General features: G+C 44.2%; 2 protein-coding genes across 11 annotated transcripts in view; both read right to left on the bottom strand.

Annotated features, from left to right (window-relative positions):
* Positions 1 to 73: 73 nt before the first annotated feature.
* On the bottom strand, positions 74 to 4,056 carry LOC118511686 (pre-mRNA-splicing factor ATP-dependent RNA helicase PRP16). The gene is made up of 4 exons (XM_036055068.1): positions 3,305 to 4,056; positions 1,083 to 3,238; positions 850 to 991; positions 74 to 768 (listed from the first exon to the last, which is right to left on the bottom strand). Exons 1-4 carry the CDS (start codon positions 3,883 to 3,885, stop codon positions 177 to 179), a joined length of 3,471 nt encoding a protein of 1,156 aa, XP_035910961.1. The 5' UTR covers positions 3,886 to 4,056; the 3' UTR covers positions 74 to 176.
* Positions 4,057 to 4,551: 495 nt separating this feature from the next.
* The window catches only part of LOC118511683 (CD63 antigen-like), a 63,457-nt gene continuing 47,553 nt past the window's right edge, over positions 4,552 to 20,455 (bottom strand). For all 10 annotated transcript variants that reach the window (XM_036055062.1, XM_036055061.1, XM_036055059.1 and 7 more), the window contains 5 exons: positions 17,745 to 17,845; positions 8,319 to 8,391; positions 8,136 to 8,251; positions 7,679 to 8,065; positions 4,552 to 6,914 (listed from right to left, as the gene is read on the bottom strand). In XM_036055062.1, the coding sequence (XP_035910955.1) occupies positions 6,849 to 6,914; positions 7,679 to 8,065; positions 8,136 to 8,251; positions 8,319 to 8,391; positions 17,745 to 17,807 (705 nt within the window). In that variant the 5' untranslated portion in view covers positions 17,808 to 17,845 and the 3' untranslated portion in view covers positions 4,552 to 6,848. The remainder of the gene's footprint in view (positions 6,915 to 7,678; positions 8,066 to 8,135; positions 8,252 to 8,318; positions 8,392 to 17,744; positions 17,846 to 20,455) is intronic.

Genomic DNA, 20,455 nt, shown 5'->3' with positions numbered 1-20,455 from the left:
CCTTCAAGCAATCCATATCAAAAGTTCTAATCTATATCATCATTACACATTTAAATGAAAATTGGTCTATTACTTCAACTACATTTTAAGTTGAATTTGTTTTGATGCTCTAAAATGATCAAGCGCAACACAAACTTTTTCAATTCTAGTTTCACAAGCACAATCCTTATTCGAACCTATAATCCTATTCTGGCCGGGGTTCGACGCGGCGTTGCACCCGGTGTTACAATCTCCTGCTTGATGGTAAACTTGTGCTTTTCCTCGTCCTGCTTGCGTTGCTCCATCTGCTGCTGCGCTTCTCGCATCTGCACCTCCATCGCGTTCTGATGCTCAACCGCTTGCCGTCGCTTGTCCCGACCGCTTTTGCCCGTTTCCTTGACCGAGAAAAACATCGGGCCGAGTTCGGCCAACCAGTAACCGTCGACGGCCGTCGCACACTGCATATACTCTTTGGCCGTCATGATCAGCTCATGGTACACGACGTAGTCCGGTGTGGTGCCGAGTCCGTACAGGGCCGACGTAGGATGCAGATGGCAGGGCATACCGGTACGTAGATTTACATACTCACCAATGCCTTTGAGGCGTGCCGCTTGGTAGAAGTACGCGGAACAGATACACTTGCGCACCACATCCCAGTCGGTGCCGCAGGATTTGAGTGTGAGGCGCTGCTGTTGACTGTAGATGTCTTTGAGCTGTTGACGCACTTCGCGCACCTTGCGCATTGCCTTCACGTGGATGAAGTGCTCGTTGCACCAGGAGCCAGAATATCTTTAGTAGCAAGAGAGAGAGAGAGATCAGTTTAATGGATGGAAAATTCGTACCAAACCTTCGTGGAGGGTTTCCACTTACTTGTTCATTTTCCACTGCTGGTATACGTTCAGGTACGTTAGATGGTCCGATTCGGGCACTTGGAACTTTTCTCTAACGCTGTCCGCTTCCTCCTCACGTCCCTTGGGCCGGTAGAAAATCGATGGTACGGATAGCATCGACACTGAAATGAGAATTAGAATGTCGTTGAGTTGTCTAACTCTCTCCTAATTTGCGCTGTCCCTTATCGCGGCCAACCAAACAATAGCACTCACCAATGATTAAAATCTCCTCGCTGCAGCCCATCTCGTTAGCGACAATCAGCATCTGGCACTGTGGTGGATCGAGCGGAAATTCCGCCATCTGACGACCTAACGGCGTTAGCGCTCCCGTATGATCGAGCGCGCCCAAAATCCACAGCTGATAAAGCGAATTAAGGATATTATCCTGGGGCGGTGGATCCATAAAGTGGAACTGGAGCAAATCGCTCACACCGAGCGACTTGAGCAGCAGCACCGTATTGGCCAGGTTTGTACGCTGAATTTCCGGTACGGTCAGGTGCAACAGTTCGTCCTTGTACTGGCGCTCGGTGTACAAACGGAATGCTTGCCCGGGCCCAGTACGACCAGCACGTCCGGATCGTTGGTTAGCGTTCGCTTGCGAAATGGGATAGATCTGCAGCGCATCCATACCGATGCGAGGGTTGTACACTTTCAGCTTACAGTAACCGGAATCGATTACGTACGAAATTCCATCGACGGTAAGCGATGTTTCAGCAATGTTCGTTGCCACCACACACTTGCGCGTTCCGTCCGATGAACGGTGGAAGATTTTCGCCTGCAGATCGGACGGAAGCTGCGAGTAGATCGGCAGTATGGACAGGGCAGGCGCATTATCGATCTCGCCCAATCGTTCTGCCAGCACCTCACACGTCACCTCGATGTCTTCCTGACCGGGCATAAACACCAGTATGTCACCTTCGGTGGGTTGCAGATGAATCTGCAGCACCTGCTTTACCGCTCCGTCCACATAATCCTCACACACGTTCTTCCCGTAAAACACATCCACCGGAAACGTTCGACCGGGGATGGTGAACGTCGGTACGTTACCGAAAAAGTTGGAAAACTTGCCCGCATCCATAGTGGCGGATGTGACGATCAGCTTCAGGTCGCGTCGCTTAGCAACGATCTCGCGCAGCAACCCGAACAGCACGTCCGTCGAAAGGGAACGTTCGTGAGCTTCATCCATGATTATCACGCTATACCCGTCCAGTTCCTTGTCGCGCAAACTTTCACGCAGCAAAATACCATCCGTCATGTACTTGATGACCGTTTTCTCCGATGTGCAGTCTTCGAACCGAATCGCATAACCCACCTCCTGCCCAAGCGAGCAATCCATCTCGTCCGAAACACGTTTCGCTACCGACATGGCCGCTACACGACGCGGCTGGGTGCATCCGATCATGCCGTTCCGACTGTATCCGTCCTCGTGAAGGTATTGCGTCAACTGGGTCGTCTTACCGCTGCCCGTTTCTCCCACAATGATGATGATCGAATTCTCCCGAATAATGTTCAACAGATCCTGTCTCACAGCAAACACGGGAAGTGATCGACGCTGCTGCTGAATAGTCTTGCGGCGCGGTGCAAATTCACCCTTCTCACCACCGATATGGTCGGCGTACTTTTGATCCTTCCTCGAGTCGTACGATTCATCATCACCTTCGGCCGGATCCTGCTCATCCTTGTCCTTCGCTACTCCCATAATATTACCCAGCTTGGTACCGCCCAGCTGCCAGTGTTTTGCCTGCGCTCGCTTGCGTTCCTTTAGCTCACGGTACGTACGCACCAGCGCGCTTCCTTTGCGTGCATTTATAGCCATATCACTCGTCGGCTCCCGGACCGGAACGACCGGTTCCGGTTGCTTCGTGAACACAATTCTTCCATCCAAAAACGGTGGCACGGTATGATGTACAAGCAGGTGCACCCGTTCCAAAGCTTCCTCGTCAAAGTCTTCGTTCACGTTCACCGACATTACCACTCCGGACGTGAGCAGCCGGTTCTTTTCCCACAGTTCGTTGTCTTTGTTAATTTGGCGCTGTTGGGCGGAAATGCGCCGATTGTTTCGCGATTGTTGCTGTTGCTCGCGCTGCTGCAGGTACTGCGAGTTGAGCTCGGAAAATTCGTTCATCTGCCGTTCGTCATCGCTACCGTACCATTCACGGTCGAGCCGGAGCTGTTCTTCCTTCCATTGCTCACGGTCCGCCTCGGAGAATTCCGCACCGGCGAAGGGTTTCGGTGTGGGAAAGTCCCACGAGGACCGTTGCCCTGATGGTGCTGCTTCATCATCTTCATCGTCCGTCCAATTGGAGCTGGACGGTTGCTTCGAGCGGTGTCTACTCCTTGGTGTGCTCGGTTCGTACCTCGAGAATGTGCTGCCGAACAGGGGAAAAGTTTTCGTATTAATGAATGTCACGCTAGGAGAAGAAATTGCAGCTCACCTTCTCCTCGATTCCGACCCGGACCGTACACTCGATGGACGATACTTCTCACGCCTTCGATCCTCACCCTTCGAAGTGGCGTACAGACTACCCTTCCTCCGGTACGCGTCATATTCAGCCTTCTCCTTGCTGGAAAGCTTCTGTCGAGCAACGTCACTTACACCACCGCTGTAGGAAGGCGTCTCGACCGCCCGTTCTCGATACTTTCGCGAACGATGATAATCTTCCTCCTCGCGTTTGCTTCTTTTACGGTGCTCACTACTTTCCCGATCGCGTCTATCCTCCGAATCACGATGCTTTCGCGACGAGGAATGATGATGATCCTTTCTTCTGCTCTCCGATGCCCTGTCGTCCCCATCATCGCCATCGTCTGCTTCGTGGCCGTAGAAGGACAGTTTGCTGGCCTTTTTCTGCTGTGCACGTCTGGCAGCGGCAAGCTTGTCCAGCCCCAGCAAGGATACTTGCGGTTGCTTGAAAACGATATCATCTTCGCCCTTGTCTCTGCGGACCACAAGCCCACCCGATCGGCCACCTTTTGGCTGGTCTGGCTCTAGCTTGTCCACCGCGGTGAAGTTTTCCATTGCGCTGGTGGCTTAGCTTCACTTTAAGAACTTACCAAACGCTACAGAGTGTCTAAAATCCTACCGTACACATGAAATTAAACAGCAAAAAGCGTATTTTTCTATTTCACAAAAACAACATTCTGCGATTTAGTTTGCTGAAGTGATCCCGAATAAAGGCGCATTTGTTTACAAAGTGATTTGACAGCTGACTGACAGTTCCGCACAATGGGACAATTGCTGAGCGAAGAATTTGACACTTTGCACATAAAAAATACAAAAATTCAAACGAGCCGTTATAAAACTAAAATTTAAACTACATCGACAATCGGCAGCATAACATTGATCAATGCATTGTTTAATGTAAACCGCTAGACAATATGTATGTGAATATCGACATCTGAGCACAGATACATTCAACGTGGGATGGAGAAAAAATGGAACTTTTAAAATGGAACTTTGACGACCAAGAGACCTCGTAGTTGAATGGTCCTCATTGGCGAAAATTTAACTACCAAGAGATTAAGTAAGCGATGAGACATTTTCGTATAAGGACTCGAGCTGCTCACAATGCTCAAAAGGTTCACGAAGCCCTGTCTGTAAAACTTTCCCAGCTGAGACCTCCTCTCGATTGAGATTGACTAATTCTTTCCATAACAACGCTTAAAAAACATGTACACCACCACGTCCGTCTCGCCGGGCACGGGCCAGCTCTATACCGTTTTATTGTAGGTAATTTCTAGCATTTAATCAGTAAAATACATTTATAAAAATATCAACACAGTTGCTCTGTACTGTACTCTCTACTGGCATTACATTGACGCAACACACACTGAAGAAAGAAATAGATCGGTTATGCATTAGCACAGAAAGTATGATGTAGGGGATAGTTTCCCGTTTTTAATTTGTAATCGGTTGTTTTATTTGCTTGCTGTAAGTGCGTCAAATATCTTCCTGATGTGTAGTACTGTGTAAAAAAAAGGAATCCATATTAAATTAAATGATAAATAATTAATTCCCAATACATCCGGCTAGTCGGACCAGTAACGCAAAACCATTCTGTTTAATTCATGTTCAGAGTATATGTTTTTGTTGAGCGTTGTAAATAGTTTCATTTATTACGTGTGTTTAACTCTCTCAATATGCCCCGATTCAGTTGCAAGGTTTTTCTCATGTCTCACTTCTTTTGAGCATAGCGGTTTTGTTTCATTGGACAAATAAAATATTTACTCAACGTGATGCAAATCCAGCTACCGTGCATTACTCCCCCCCTTACTCCTACCATGGGCGGCATGGGATTTTTTTGCTTGTATTAGCCAGGTTTTACAAACACAATTTTTGTTACGGAGTTTTTTTTTTCGTTCCACTATCTGTGTATGAGCAAACACGTGTGAGATTCTTCGTGTGTGGTGTAAAATCGTGCAAATGAATATGCAAAAAACGTGTGTGTGTGTGATTGTGTGAGTGTCGTGCAGAGTAAGTGGGGCCTAGAAGTAATATTCTTATTCGCACCAACAATCGAACACTCTATTGCGTGTAAATCACTTTCCCTTCCTTTGCATTCGATTTGTGCAATTCGATGCAGGTAATGTTTAAATTTAATGTTTACACCTTAACTTGCTACCAATTATTTTTCTGCCAGCCCTTTCTTTTAATTGCTGTTCCGCTTTGTTTGATAATTCAAATTTTGTAGGTTAAATGCTACAGCACGAAGCCACAAAAGGAATCCATCGCTGTGTTTCGCGAAATTTGGAATGTTGGTTTTACGTCAGTTGGAATCTTCAGCATCTTTAACGTGTAGACATGGAAATTCTCTACCTCTAGACCGTATTCAATGTCGGGATTTAATTCTTTCCTTCACATTTCAACACACACAACTACTATCGGGAATGCAAAACAGAACGGCCGGGTGGCACAACTACTTCCGGCGGCGTGGCAAATGTAAGCAACCTATTGACACAAATATAAGATTCATGCCAGATTGAGATGTGAACGGACAGATGCGAAAAATGTGGGTGGCGATTCATCTAGACCATCAAAAGCTAAAAGTAAAAAGCGAATTTCGCTGTACCATTAACACCTTTTTCTCCCTTTACTTTCCTCTCGCTCTCTCTCTCTCTATTGGTCTCGAATACGATCACGATGTGCCGATAATGTATCAATTTCAATTTTATAATTATCTGTCTTCCTGCTCCCTTTGCTTACATACATGATTACATCGATTAGCATTAGATGAACTGCTGCTGCTGCTACTGCTATGGACAAATGTACGATACTTCTTCGTGCATGGCACGTAACACGGTTCAAAGGGGGGGCTAGTTTTGGAATTTAAATTTGTTTTTGACCATATTCCTAATCCTCCTCTACTGCAATTGCATCCCCCCTCCTCTCAATACGGGTTGCTAATTGTTCTGTTTGTCGTCGTAAAAACGACGGCGACACGACAACAGCAGCACGTGGCCGATACTACTATTAGAGCAAAATTATTGATTTCCATTTGTTCCCATTCGAAATTTTGTTGGCTGTGGGGGGGAGGAAAGGTGGGAGCTGCCCTAAGAGGTTTTGGAGAGGTATTAAGACGGTACACGCGCTCGTTGTGTTCTGCTACCACTGCTACAATAATCTTATACCGGCTACGCAACACGCAGGTTCACTTTCTGAGGAATTTTGAAGATAAAACTTGATCTGATCATTATCTGTGCCGCCCCTGCCAGACTTATTACCGGCAGAGCAGTACGGGGGAGGGGTTTTGTTGTTGTTGCTGTTGTTGCATCTATTTTGATTTCGGTCTCACAATCGATAGATAAACAGATGATTCCATCATTGCACGATGATTTGGATGTTGATGTTGTGCTGGCGATAACTTTTCCGCCGCCATGCTTTCGTTTATCCTTTTGCGGAAAGTAAAAGGTGCAGCAGGTGGGAGAGTTTGGTTTGTGTGTGATGTATTGTAGTAGGTCGATTCCAAAAATCCTTCATCAAATTTAGACAGTCTCGTACTGACGGCGGAACGATCCATACAGGCAGCAGGCCAACAGCACAGCAATCAGCTGAAAGTGCACGGAGAGAAAAGAAGCAGGGAAAAAAGAGCTTTTAAATCAACGCTCCTGAAGAGGCACACACAATCAGTTTAATTTTTCAGATGGTTTTGTCCCACAGCTTATCGACGATTTCCCTATAGTAGAGTTGTTATTCTTATCACTTACTAGAACATCATTTCACTGATATGAGGTTGATTTTTTTCTTTTTAAAATTATATTCTAAGAATATTCCAAAAGTATGAGGCCTTCTCGTGAAAGCAGAAATACATGGAAAATAAACACCATACAGTTGAACGGATTTAAAAAGATTTAAAAAAGCTTCAATAAACTCCAACATGAACTGTTGCTTGAATTGCTCTCCCCAATCGGAGCATTATATCAAACAGAAAAGATTCGACCAACTGCCTAATGTCTAGTCTAGTCTGGTATGGCCAACACAAACAGAAAAAGAGGTGTTTGTTTAGATTGCTAGAACCGCATGTTGATTCTTGCTTGGTATACCATTCGTTCAAACTTTCAAAGCAGTTTGTTCCCTGCCGGATTCACATTTGCATATGCTCTTCACGTAGCACAGCAGATCCTACGCGGGCTTCTCGATAGGGAAAGTTTTAAATTTAATAACAGCCGCCGGTTCATTATTTAATTTCCTTCGATTTTAGGATTATCGGAACAAGTTTAGAAAGGGGAACTTTTTGTTTTTGAGAGCATTTAAGCTGGAGGGTAGCAATAAAATCCCTCAAATAGTTGCTTGATTTCCACCGCCATCCGCTTACCTGCACAATGGCCAATCCGATTCCGATGCCGGCGAGAATGAGCGACTTCGAGCCGAGATAGCTGGAAAGCTTCGAGAAGCAACCTTCCGTCGAGGCGTACTCGCGGGTGCACTTGTTTACACCGACCGGCATCCGGTGGCAGCAGGCCCTCGGCACCGTATCGTTCTTGTAGATCGGTTCCCAGTCTTCCGGGCCCTTGATGCCGCAACATACCATCTCCGACTGCACGAGATTCCACGCTTCCTGAGCGCCCTTGTCGGTGGCGTAGCTATCGAGTGTCTTGTTGAAGCCCTTCTCCAGTATGCCACTCAGCTCCTCGTGCTTGTAGTACCCGGCAATGCCGATACCGATTTCGGCCAGGAACACCAGCGCCAAAAAGATCGAAAACTGAAACGAAAAAATGAACGTTTTGTTTCGCTACCCATATAGATACAGTCAGCAAGTGTCCCGCCCATACCGTGATGATCATGCAAGGACTTTCCTTGGCCGCACCGCAACATCCGAAGCATGCCACCACGAAGATGATGGACCCGATAACGATAAGTACGATCGGGGCGGTCCAGAAATTATCGCCTAAAAATAGAACGAAGCGTATTTAGTACCCCCGCCAACCCGCCAAGCAACGGTTGCAAATATTTACCGACAAAGTTGGAGTAATGGTAATAATTCGATTGAATGATGGCTCCCGTAACAATCACGACCAGGCCGGTGATCTGCGAACGAAATGGATGAAAAGGCAAATGTATAAGAAAAGGGGAGCAAAAACAGAAAAAAAAGAATCAGGAACTGGATGAGTATATAAACGGGCAAGGAAAATCAATCAGCCTGATGAGCGTTGCTGAGCCGAACAAACATCATCGGCCAAAGACAGAGACCGTGAAATTAATTGCAAATCGATAAGCGGGAGCTGATGGGCCATCCTTCAACGCAAATGAATTTGTACTTCTCTACCTCATATCCTGCCCGCGTGTGCACGATATAATGAACGTGTCGCTATGAGTGGACGAGTAATGTTTGCACATGAGTTTGAGTAGATTGCAAGGATCGCACACAAAAAACCGGAATACCCTATCCAAGCAAATGCTGTCGAATGATCCTCGCGTCCACAACAACAAATCATCCTTCAAACATATTGCTTGCTGGGCAGAAATGATTACGAGCTGAAGCATTAAATCATAATTAAGGAAATTACACGCCCCTCTCAGGATGGAGTTAAATTGAAACTCAAGAGGCCTCCACCAGCAAAGCTTAACGCGCCCCGATCTCGGGACGATTCTAATAAAACATGTGCCCGTGCTGTTTTGGAGGAAGTCTCCCTGTTCGCAGTGTGTAAATCTTCCCCCAAAACATCATAAATTTCCATCTACGCCTTTTTTCGGTCCTGTGCAACCAACACCACCTACGAGAGACAGAGGTGTGCTTTTATTAAAGCATTTTCAAAAAGGCACATTTTTAAGCACCATAAAAATGGTAGTCAGCTACCAAGAGCTACTGTGTGCAGACGAGCAGACAGAAAGTAATGATATTCTAAGCTCAAAAGGAGGAGACGCGTGTCAAGGTTAGCTAGCTACACAGGTGTATGTACAAGCCAGGTACACAAAGGAGGTTGTAACTTTAAGGTTATCTTTATGCGACTTCCGAGACATGCATTAATCAAAATCAAAATACACCCACCCTTCATCAGCTCATCTTTTCTAGAGTACATCGTAGAGCGAGACGCTGCATGTCTTCAGGGAGGGTTGGTTTAAATTTATCAGGATTGTGAGAAGCGGTTTGAACGTCTCTGTGGGGGAAGCTAATTTTGTTTGAAAAAATATTTTACAATAAAGCGCTTAAGACAGGTTCTTAGAGCTTAGGACTTGAGGCAGCTTAGAGGTAGGGTCCTAGAGAGCAAAATCGTATAAAACATTGATTTGTTGCACTCAACAGGTAATTGCCTGGCCTGCGCTTCGGGAGACCTTAAGATCCCTGCTAGCTACTGATTTTCGTTGCGTGAGGAAATTAAGACCATCTCTAATTATCTTCACACAAGGGTAATCTATCACACTAGACTATAGACAAGACAAGACTTGTAGAGAAATACGACCAATCAGAAGAAGAAAAAAACTACAGATACAATATTGGATCTTGCTCGCAGAAGGAGACAAATTTGTATTATGTTCAACGAGTCCTTCGAAGTTTTCTTCGAATTGTGGCAGACGTGAATTGTTTGTAATGCAGTATGAGACACATGTTTTTATAGTTTTTAATTTTTACAAATAACTCTTGACCCAGCCGAGCTCACCCGGGGTATGGTACCCTTTCACCGTTTGGAGAAGCAAATGTCTCTAAACCATCGTAAATTGTGTTCGTTTTGTAATCTATTTTTAAGTAATACGGCCAAGCCGTTCTTCTAGAATAAAAAAAATATTTTCAATTTAAATTTAACAGTGAGCCTTCCACAGGTCATTATTCCTTTTCTACAGAGTGCCTAAGAGCAATTGTCGCAAAAACAGCTCCAAAGAACGATAAGAGCCATGACTTCTCTGCTTTGAATCTCGCTTATTAGAGATCCATTATTCTTCTTCTTTTTTTCTTGACCTAACGACCTCTTACTTACTCTTAGGTCATGCCTGCGATTTTTGGTTTACTAAACTTATTGAAACCGAATAGTTGGATAGTCTCACTATGGGGAAACGCTCGAGATGGGATTTGAACCCCGGATCGGCGCAGCTGACGCCTCGGCCATTGGACCGCCCCCTTTCACACTTTAGAATTTTCGGGCAATGATAAAGCAGATTTACTGGCTTCAAAAGGCGTTGAAAAAGGTATGAGAGGCCATTCTCGGATCAAGAGTTTCGTCGTTTCCCTCAGCAACTTATCCGCCTTCCACTGGCTGAGCATGTGGATGAAACTCGGGTGATTCCATTTTTCGATTTCTCTGCAAATCGAATCGATCTCTGTTGGCCCTGGTTTGGTGGAGACGTAGCTGCCTTTTTATTGAGCGGCAGACATGTGGATACACTTCCGACACGAGATGTTTCGCCCACTAGAGAGCTGAAGTATATGAAAATCATTTTTCGTGTTGAAAAGGACATCGGTCTACGCCTGTGAAGCCTCAAAGCTATTTCCATTTTTTGTCTCCCGTCTTTTTTGTTATATGTTGTTGGCCAGGTCGACAAAATTTATAGGTTATACCACAAGAAATGTGCCATACAAAGTAACCACCTTTACGGTCAACAGAACAGCTGCGCCACCAAAAGGAAGGAAAATAAATCGAGTATGAATTGCAATAGAGTGGAACTTCAAACAGCGAATAACACTTCCATCACTACAACAATAGGCACTACAATGGATGGACAAACTACAACACAATACCTCCAATAGTTCTCGGCAATAACTCGGACAATCGCAACAGAGCATGTCATCGACTGAGGGGAAAAATACTAGCAAAACTTGCCTACGATAAAGCATCGAGAGCGGTTCTTACGGAATGTAAATAACAAAAACGACTCCCAACAATCCCAACAGTTCATCTTATCGTAATTCCCTTTTTTCGAATGCCATGGGATAATTAGCATACTTCATCATAATCTCCAAAGCAATGTTACTTACCACCTTGAATGTCAGAAGGGCCCGCAGGTGTTTGAAAAGAAATCCCTGCACCGTTTGCCTTAACTAACAGGAGTAAGAGTGATGCTAAGACGGCGCATTAAGGTTAAGTACTTCCAATCCGGAAGCAGCACAAGCCGCCAAGGTGCATGTTTTATGGAATGGAACAATCGGCTGCTCCACATAAGACTGCAAGGGATGCAAAACTATCACATTCTGCACACAACATTAAGCATCATACATACTCTACACTTCCCCGGTGCACTTCCTGTTCACCTGGTGATACTGATTTTATCGGGTATGCCTCGGGATTAAATCATTGTCCTATACCGGAAAGGGTGAGGATCGGAAGAAGCAGCGTCTGGTTGGTGTGGCTTATTGCCAACCCCGTGCACAGGAAGGATTAAAATGTGGCCAACGGCAAAGTGAATGTTTTAGCGCGCTAACTTCACAGTGTGTCACATAGCGGGCGTGTCACTGGTGTTCCGCTACAGTGGCACTCCTTGGAGGAGTCTCAGGAGGTCCGTAACGAGGCCATCGTACCACCTTAAACACAACGACTTTACCAAACGGTGTGGCGCAGTGTAACGTTCCATAATGCATGAGACTCAAACTACCCAACCCAGCATTAGCAGGACTTTGAACGTAAGCGCAAGACTTTTCCCGCACCTTGCGCACTTTAATGGGAAATACATTTTATTTTGTCACAACAATCTGTCAGCTTCGTAGGTCAGACGAAGCACGGCATAGCTGGCTACCATACAGCATGAAGCCGTTACAGCAGGGCGGCGAACGTCTCGGGAGAACAAGCCACCAGCAGCCCGCTGGTGGTAGGAAAAACTAATTTACTCGCCACAATTAATCAATACTTTATAATGAGAAAATGATCAGCTGTCTACCCGCAGGGGATTGGAACACAGCACCATAGGGCGGTCTCCCGCAGGGTATTGTGAGGAGATTTTTCCAGCCTTTTTTTCAGCCAATACTGATCGGCGCAGTTGGCAATGGCTGGGCTGGCTAGCGAAGGAAGGGAGAATGTTGTTGGAATAAGCGAAGAGGATAAAGAAAACCCACTCCAAAACCTTAAACGTGATTGCTGATTTATGTTTTAACGAGAAGAAAATTATGTTTAATAAAAATGCAAACAGAATGTCCTAATCTGTTCCTGAAGCATTGCAACAGGAGTCAATGTTATCTTGCTATGAAAGTAAAAACATCAGCAGTAAATCGATTGATCGTCCTCGGAAGTTTCAACAGCAGCATTATCTGTTTTGTCCACATGCCAGTGTTCCCGCTACTGGGTACGTGTGTCCACGAACGAACAGCGCAATTGATGAAGTTACTGGACGATTCTGTCAACACGCAGACAGGCAGCAACTTGGTAGATAATGAAACTCCTCCACCTCATTGTGACGACAGCAGACGATGTCTATCTTTGGGATGGAGGAATGTGATAAGTTGAACAAGCTTTGTACATGATCGAAACACAGATAATGTCCAACTGCAGTGTCCAGTGTATCTAATTTTAAGTGTATTCGGTAACAGTTCACCTTGTTCGTTTCATGCGACGACAGCCAAAGGCAGGAAGCGACAGCATCGAATGTTCTAGAGTACAGCAGCACAGTGCATTCGTTTTGATGCAAAATAGATGGTTGTGCATTTGGCGAGCTTTAATTTTCCTATAGACGTTTATATAAAGGAGTTGGGCTAATTTGCTACAAGCTGTTGGATTCATTCTGCATTTGGAAAGAATGCTTCAATCAAAAATAGACAATCTTCAATTTCCCAAGAAAAAATAAAAATGCCTATTTGTTCAGATCCTTATGAGGATTGTTACTACTCTGTCTTAGAGAAAGGAAAATAGAATATGGTCCTATGATAGAAGATTTCCCAAAAAAATTATTTGGATCGCCGCCTCAGGTCAGTTGGGAGTCTCTTTGTTCGACGCGCTTAGCGTAAAGCAGACATTGTTCAACAAGCGCTGTCAGTTGCTCATTCTGAGTGATTGACACAAGAACGGCTTCGCCTAAGACATGGATGGCAAGTTTTGAATAACAATGTCCATCTTGGGAAGATTATTCTTCACCGTTTACAATGATACTCTCACCTCTCAATAAAAGTCTCGTGAGATTAACAGGCGTTGGAGTTTTGGATTCTCTCATCATTTTTGCTGCATCGGAAGGTTCTCACAACACTACAGGATATACGCTATTAATCCTCTATTAGAAAATGACGCAAAACTTGAAGCAGCTATAATCTGTGTTCAGGATTAGCCCATCTTTGCCTAACTTGACGCTATGAGGTTAAAGTCATAAGCACAACAAATTAGTTTAACCTCATAGAGTAATTCATTGATGTGTAGTTCCTTCACAGTTTTGCAAGGAACATCGGCAGGAAACATCGTCCACGAATAAAATCGTGAACTTAAGTCTATTTTCAATGCATACGATAAGCTCGGAATAGAGTTTTCATTAAAATAATTTGAATGTATGATGTTAGTCAGGTTGATTTAAGACTGCAGTTAATGGATGACACGCTTCAAGCAACAGTCCTTAACGATTAAATCGTTAGTGATGGACCCACTATGTAGAGATGAGACCTCGCCCAACACAGCTGTTGTGGAATCATTAATTGAAGAGTTCACTAATTGCTGAAGCAGTTAAAAAGACAATCGTTTAAACTATTTCAAACCACTTGCAAAGCACTTCCAGCATCGCCATCTACCATGCTCTCATAATTGTTCTTCTCACTTGAGCCGATGATTCCGTCTCGTAACCATCAATTCAGTGCTAATCATGGTCATGTGTCTGCAACGCTGCACGGCTAACCCTCTACGGGTTTCACCCCCCCCCCCCCCCCCCCTTACCCCTAACGGTAATGGTCAATTAGCTTCCAGAGCAAACCGGCTATTGCACCGACTACACGTCAAAGGCTCGTCACACGCGGCAGTACTTGCATTTCTTTGTCCATCTAACACAACTTCGGTTCAGCAGCGCTGACTCCGGGTACAGCATTAGCATATCGGCGGTGCAAGCTTCACACTGCGCAAATAGATTGACTGATTTGAGTAATCTAATTTTGCACTTGTCACAAACGCCCCTCCCGACACAGCGCATCCAGCTCCCAGCACCCTGGGATGAGTGCAGTAGGGTAGCATTTGCATACGCATATATGTCCCCTCCCTCCCTTTTTTTGTTATAAAATTGACCATTCGATGCAGCTGCGAGGTAGCAATAGGGGGGTAGGTTTGCGTTTGGATGGGACGGGAGATTTGAAACGAGATCGATCCTGTTTTGGTGTGGGAAGTGTCGGTTTTGTGCCATAATTTAATGTAGCACGAGATTCAACACGTGCAAAATATGTGAGCCCATGCTGTACATATTTTATTATAGCTTGTAAATTCTCTTTATTTGACTTTAAAGAAAACGTTTTGAACACGTCGAACACATGATCATATGAAAGTAAATTAAATGACCGCTAAGAGCGCTTTTAATGACAAGCGGTGAACCAAATCTTGTTTAGGGAAATTTTAAAGTAGAAAAGTATTTCACTATATTACACCAGTTCTTATTTAATCTTTTTTTTAACTGATTTTTTCAATCAATTATTAATGATAATAAATTTCAATAAAATTATTAAACAAGCAGGTAGCTATGGCATTTCAACTCCCCCATAACCACCATTCGGACAAGTTAATTTAATGAATTAATCGAAAACAATCTCCCGTTCACCCACTTTATTTCTACACGGGTAAACAAAGGTAATTTAATAATAACAACATCGAAAAAAACACATGACATTGACACGGAAGTAAGATCTGCGTTCGATACAGTTTGCTGCCCAGTTTGCATTCGATAGGGGCCCACACTTCATAAATTATCCGGGTGTAATTGTACATGAAATTTAACCCTGTCCCCGTCAGACAGATAGGAACCACTCGCGAATCCAACGCACCACACACACACACACACAGTGCGCGTTTTCCCCGTGTACGGTTGTGTGTATTAACATTTTAATTAAATTACTTTCACCCATACACTTCCAACACTTTCGGCCCAGCCCAGTACATGTGTCCACAGGTTTTTGGGAACAGGGGGCTGATTTATTCGCTTAAGATAAGTATGGGGTGAGGGGTTGTTTGTGGGGCGGCCGGGTACGGGAAACGATGGAAATTATTACTGGGTAATGCAAATTTTGGCACACAAGCCATATATCAAAAACTCATGAACATGCATGAAAGAACAAACCATCGCGTAAACGTTTACACAAATGTTTTTGCGCCCCCCCTCCCCGAAGAACATATGATTTAAGCCGGGTTTACTGGTCGAGGTTTGGTGTGTGTGACCTTTCCAGAGCATTAAGCGTGGTAAATGTGTATGACACAGAGGCCAACGGTATCGGATGATTTATGGCTTGAAATACGTAGATGGTAAACAATTTAAATTAATAGACCAACATCGGTTAAGTTTCGTACAATTCCCGCAGTACAATGATAAAACCCTTTTAAGCTTTTATTTCATTCCTTCTGGGAAAAGTTTAGGCTAGAAAGTATTCCGCTGAGTTCAACCACTGCCCGGAATCGAACGCCAGATTTTCCAATCAACGGGAACTGACAGAACATTCGACCTTGATTCGGGACCGCACTCAGCCCAGCTAACCCAAAATTGAAACATTTTTTCAGCCCAAACGAAAAACAGAATCCTTCGGCTCAAAGGCCTCCTTTCTGTCTCTCGGTTGGATCGATCCGCCCCCTCCCAGAACTCCCACTAGTTCCATGGTCAATTTCATTTAAGCACCGGCTATTACCGGCAGCCCATCGGAAGCTAATACTCGCCCAGAAAAGTCAACACGACATTCTCTTCCCATTCTACCCCCTCCAAAATGGCGGATAATTTCCTACTTTACAATTCCGTTTTATCCGACCCGGATCCGGGTGCTTTGCCATTGCCTTTTTGCGAAATGGAATTTAGGATTAAGAAAATCGTTTCACAGATACGTTTCGCCACTTTACACCATCATATCTCTTTCGCAAGGTAAGCTTTTCGTTTTCGATTCTGTGTTTTCATTCGGAAGAAGAAAAGCAAGACGATGTATCGGAACTTTGTTCTAATCAAATGGGTGTGTTTAAGGGTTTTTTTCCTTTGTGGAAAAGGTAAAACATTACATGAAGTACCTTTTTCGCCGAAGGCCAACGCTCAACAGCTGGAGAAAATTGAACAGATCAATTTTAAAGACCTGCCTGAAAAACCTGACCTCGGGGCGTTTTGGTCGCCAAGGTGCACGGGAATCGAATCCCTTCCCGTGACTAGCCAGCAGCGGGTATAATTAAGTCAAGGAAGCCAGAAATAGCAGGACCTTTCGATTCTCGGTTCTTAGTCTCATATAAAAAAGACCTTTAATAAATTCAAACAGACACTAACAAGTCCTGTAAGCATTATTAAATTTTTAACAAACATACAAAATTCTAAAACCAAACATTACATAGAACCACGTTGTTGCATTCGTAACAAAGTCAATAAGTGATTGGAAACCATTACAGATATTTGAGTTGAATTAACTCATCAATACTGACATAAACTGGGACGATATTCAGCTTGCAAAGCTCAACCAACCCCAAGAGACGATGCTGCTAACAGACTTTGCTGTGAGAGCTTTATTTCATTCATTTTATTAAGCTAATTCAAAAGCCATAACAACCCCCAACCAAACGTTGTAGACAGCAGGCACACCGAACTGGCATACAACTGCAAGGATCTTGTCGAACGGTTATTGCCAAAACTTTGCTTCCTGTTCGATGTTAGGGTTCCGTGTGTGCCTCGAGTCACCGAACACCGAACCCGAACCACGCGAACCAATATTGAGCCCGATTTGGTTGCACTTCTCATTTACCTTCCATTAGAGTAATTGATTTTAATCATATCCCCGGTTATGTGGTACAGACCCCAGGACAGACCCCTGATGACACACATACACACTCGGTGTAGTGACGCTTCTTCTCGCGGTGAAGTACAGCGCGGCTAACCAACGCGCCCACTGTCGCATATTTTAATGACTCTTCGCCCAAGAAGGACTCTCTTTTCGATATAGACAACGGTGCCGGTTCGGCGTGTGCACCACAGCACCAAACTCGCAAAGCTGATATACCATATAACTTTGATGGCAAAAGTTAGCTCGCGTTGCTACGCCGCAAGCAACGGCGGGACCTGTTGTCGGGAATCATTTTATTCCTGACCGCGGTACCATCGTTTCGCGGTTTTTGGTGAGGAATATTTCACTACCGGCACCCGCTGGTAAGACTGGGAAAGTTTCCTACCCCTGCTTTTCATGGGCAGGCACGTTCCAATCGAATCAGTATTAATTTACTTCGCTCTTCAAATCATTACCCGAGCAATTCGGCGGGAGAAAGTCCCACAGCCCGTGGACCCGGTTGGTGGTAGCGGCATAGGCTGCATATTTCATGCAGGGGAAAACTTACCGCAAACAGGAAATTGAAGAAAAACACCAGATAGCGCACGCACGATATTCCTAACGAAGGCATGTTGTGGCTCCCTTTTTATTCGTGAAGGCTCACTGTAGCTGTAACAAAACAAAGCAGACAAGACATGGTTAAGTTTCAGAAACTACAGTCATAAAATACACAACCACTATAAGTGAAAATACGTATAGAATGTTAAAATTAAGTAGCTACACTACGATATGCAACTTCTCGTCCACGTGTCGTGCCTTCCGCGCTCGCTCGATCACAAACAGAACGGAACACTAAGCATAGCTCGAACCAAGCAACGTTGGACGTTGGGCTGCAACCGTGCCACTGGAGAGAGAGAGCTATTGGCTTGGTAGAAAGTTTACACTCAAGTTATGGCATGAATATATTTACCATTAGCAGAGTCCTCCCGAGTAGAATAGAATTGGAAAAGTTTCATTTTTATACGAGCAAACTGTCAGCAACAATGTATTGGAAATTTTGCAACGAGATTACCGGCTCAAACAACCATTAGCGTTGAATGCAAATGTATGATACACTTAGTTTAAAATAAAATCCCTGTTTTCGAAGTAATGCACAGGCAGAAAGTAAAATATAATAAATTGGATCGCAGCTTTGTTGAGCTACGCCTCAGCCCATCTTTCTTCACGGAAAACATATAAAAACCTTACCAAACTGTTTGATGTCGGGCGTGTTGAAACACTACACTTCTTCATTTGCGAATGTAATTTGCACGTCAAATTCACCTAGGTATTGCATTTCAAGCCTTTTAATCATCTTCGCATTTTTTCGCACTGGAATCGTTTCGTTTCCAATTACACTGCTGCACTTCCGAAAATGACGCTCTTTTTCTAGCGAAGCAAGGGATCGAAGACTAAAAAGGTTTTAATAGAATCAAAAGGGTTTCGCTCGAACGGTACAATTCTCGTTACTTTTGTTAATTAAACTAATCCGCTCGTGCTCGTTGGGGCAGAAGCGTTGGGTATTCTTAAAATAGCTCGTTAGTCAACTCGTTTAAAAGCCTCGTTGGGTGGTACTTTACACAATTAAATCGTGTCCGTGTTAGTCATTTAAATTCACACAGTTAAGGACATTCTATAAACATAACAATTATTAAATAAAAAAATATATCAAGGATCGTTAACTTATGCCAATTTAAGTGCTCAATTGACCATTTTGGCTCTTAGTGTAGTTGACGAAAAACAAGGGTCTCCCCTTGTTGTGCAACAAGCACTTACTCAGCTAAAAAGCCCAATTTTACGATCACTCTTCACAAGATAATCTCCATAAATAACGAGCCGCAGCCAAAGTCAAACATGTTTTTGCTGAACTATCCGGAATGTTGGTCAAAGTGTTTGTGATTGGGCTATTCTAAAGAATGTCCTTTTTTGCCAATGTCCTTGTCCCAACCCAACCTGTTTACATTGTCTAAACCGACGGGGTAATAATAAAAAGCAACGCGCCTAGCAAATGCTGCCAGTATCTTTAATGTTGTTATTTCGCTGGTCTTTTTGTTGGGCTATCTGTGGGTTTGTTCGGCTGAAGGTGCGGGCTAGTCGGGGTTGTAATAAGGTAGGGATTATATTTCTTATGCACAGATTTTGTTTTTGGGATGGCGAGCTTTCATTCGCCTGCTTTTTTTATCCACCTGCCAGAATCACTAGAACTGTTTCTTTGATTTTTTTCTACTCGTTCTAGAGTGAAAGGTAAAAAAAACTAACAAAAATGAAGTGAAACTTCCTTGGATTTTTAAACCCCAGTTCCATGTTCCGCTCGCCCGTGCCCGAGATGACTGTCGTATGTCATTTCATTTTACCACAACATTCTTGCCTTGCCACGGCTACCGAGCCACACGGACGAAAGCCGCCCTGAGTAAACAAACAAACACGATGAGAAGAATTTAATCTTCAGCAGTCTAGGCAAAGTAATTGAAAATGCCATGAAAAAAGAAAGGCGATGCTAAATTTTGTTTTCGTAACGTGGCACAAGGGACCGAAAGCATTTGAGGGCAAAAAATGAAGTCAGGTTCCCCCTTCTCGTTTCCAATGCGGGCACAGTCTTGGGGGTAACAACAAAAAAATGAAGCAACAACCCATCTTGACCGAGTCGAATAAAGTTTCCATTCTCTTCTGACACACTGACTTCACTTCCTCAATTAAGGTTGAGCTAACAGCGTGATGTTGTGATGCTGCAAGCTGAATAAATTCATAAGCTTTAGTTGGTAAGGGCAAAGGAACGCGGAGTCCTGTGGACTACGCTGATAAGCTTCTGTTCCGGGATAGCGGAACATAGTAGACAAACAAAACACACACACAGATACAAACAATATTGATTAATCGTCTGGTACGAAAAATCGAAATGCGTGAACACAGACCATGGCAAACATCTTTCATCTGGAGCTGATGAACCACAGCTTTAAGATGGACTAATTTGCTAAAGCAACAATTCCAAGAACATGGTGTGTTTTTTTTATTCTAGAGGAATATTCGAAGAACGTTTTGAGAAGTGTAGAGAATTCCAAAACCTCGATCCTTGCTAAGAATGCGTGTTCGATTGGTGCTCAGCGATCGGTACCGCATACGTGCTGTGATTGAACTGACGGAACCAATTATTTCTTTCTTCGCATTGCTCTAAATGTGGTTTGCGAAGGTATAAGAGAATATGGAAACCTTTCTTATTCATCGTACCCTCCATTCGTAGAT

This window comes from Anopheles stephensi, chromosome 3 (assembly GCF_013141755.1).
Source record: "Anopheles stephensi strain Indian chromosome 3, UCI_ANSTEP_V1.0, whole genome shotgun sequence".
NCBI lineage: Eukaryota > Metazoa > Arthropoda > Insecta > Diptera > Culicidae > Anopheles > Anopheles stephensi.
This window is presented reverse-complemented; position numbering and strand designations above follow the sequence as displayed.

Excerpts from the sequence above, each read along its gene's own strand:
- LOC118511686 (XM_036055068.1), bottom strand. The coding sequence starts at position 3,885 with ATGGAAAACTTCACCGCGGTGGACAAGCTAGAGCCAGACCAGCCAAAA. Across the intron at positions 3,239-3,304 it reads GGGTCGGAATCGAGGAGAAG|CACATTCTCGAGGTACGAAC; the intron begins GTGAGCTGCAAT and ends CCTGTTCGGCAG. Across the intron at positions 769-849 it reads CAGCAGTGGAAAATGAACAA|ATATTCTGGCTCCTGGTGCA; the intron begins GTAAGTGGAAAC and ends TTGCTACTAAAG.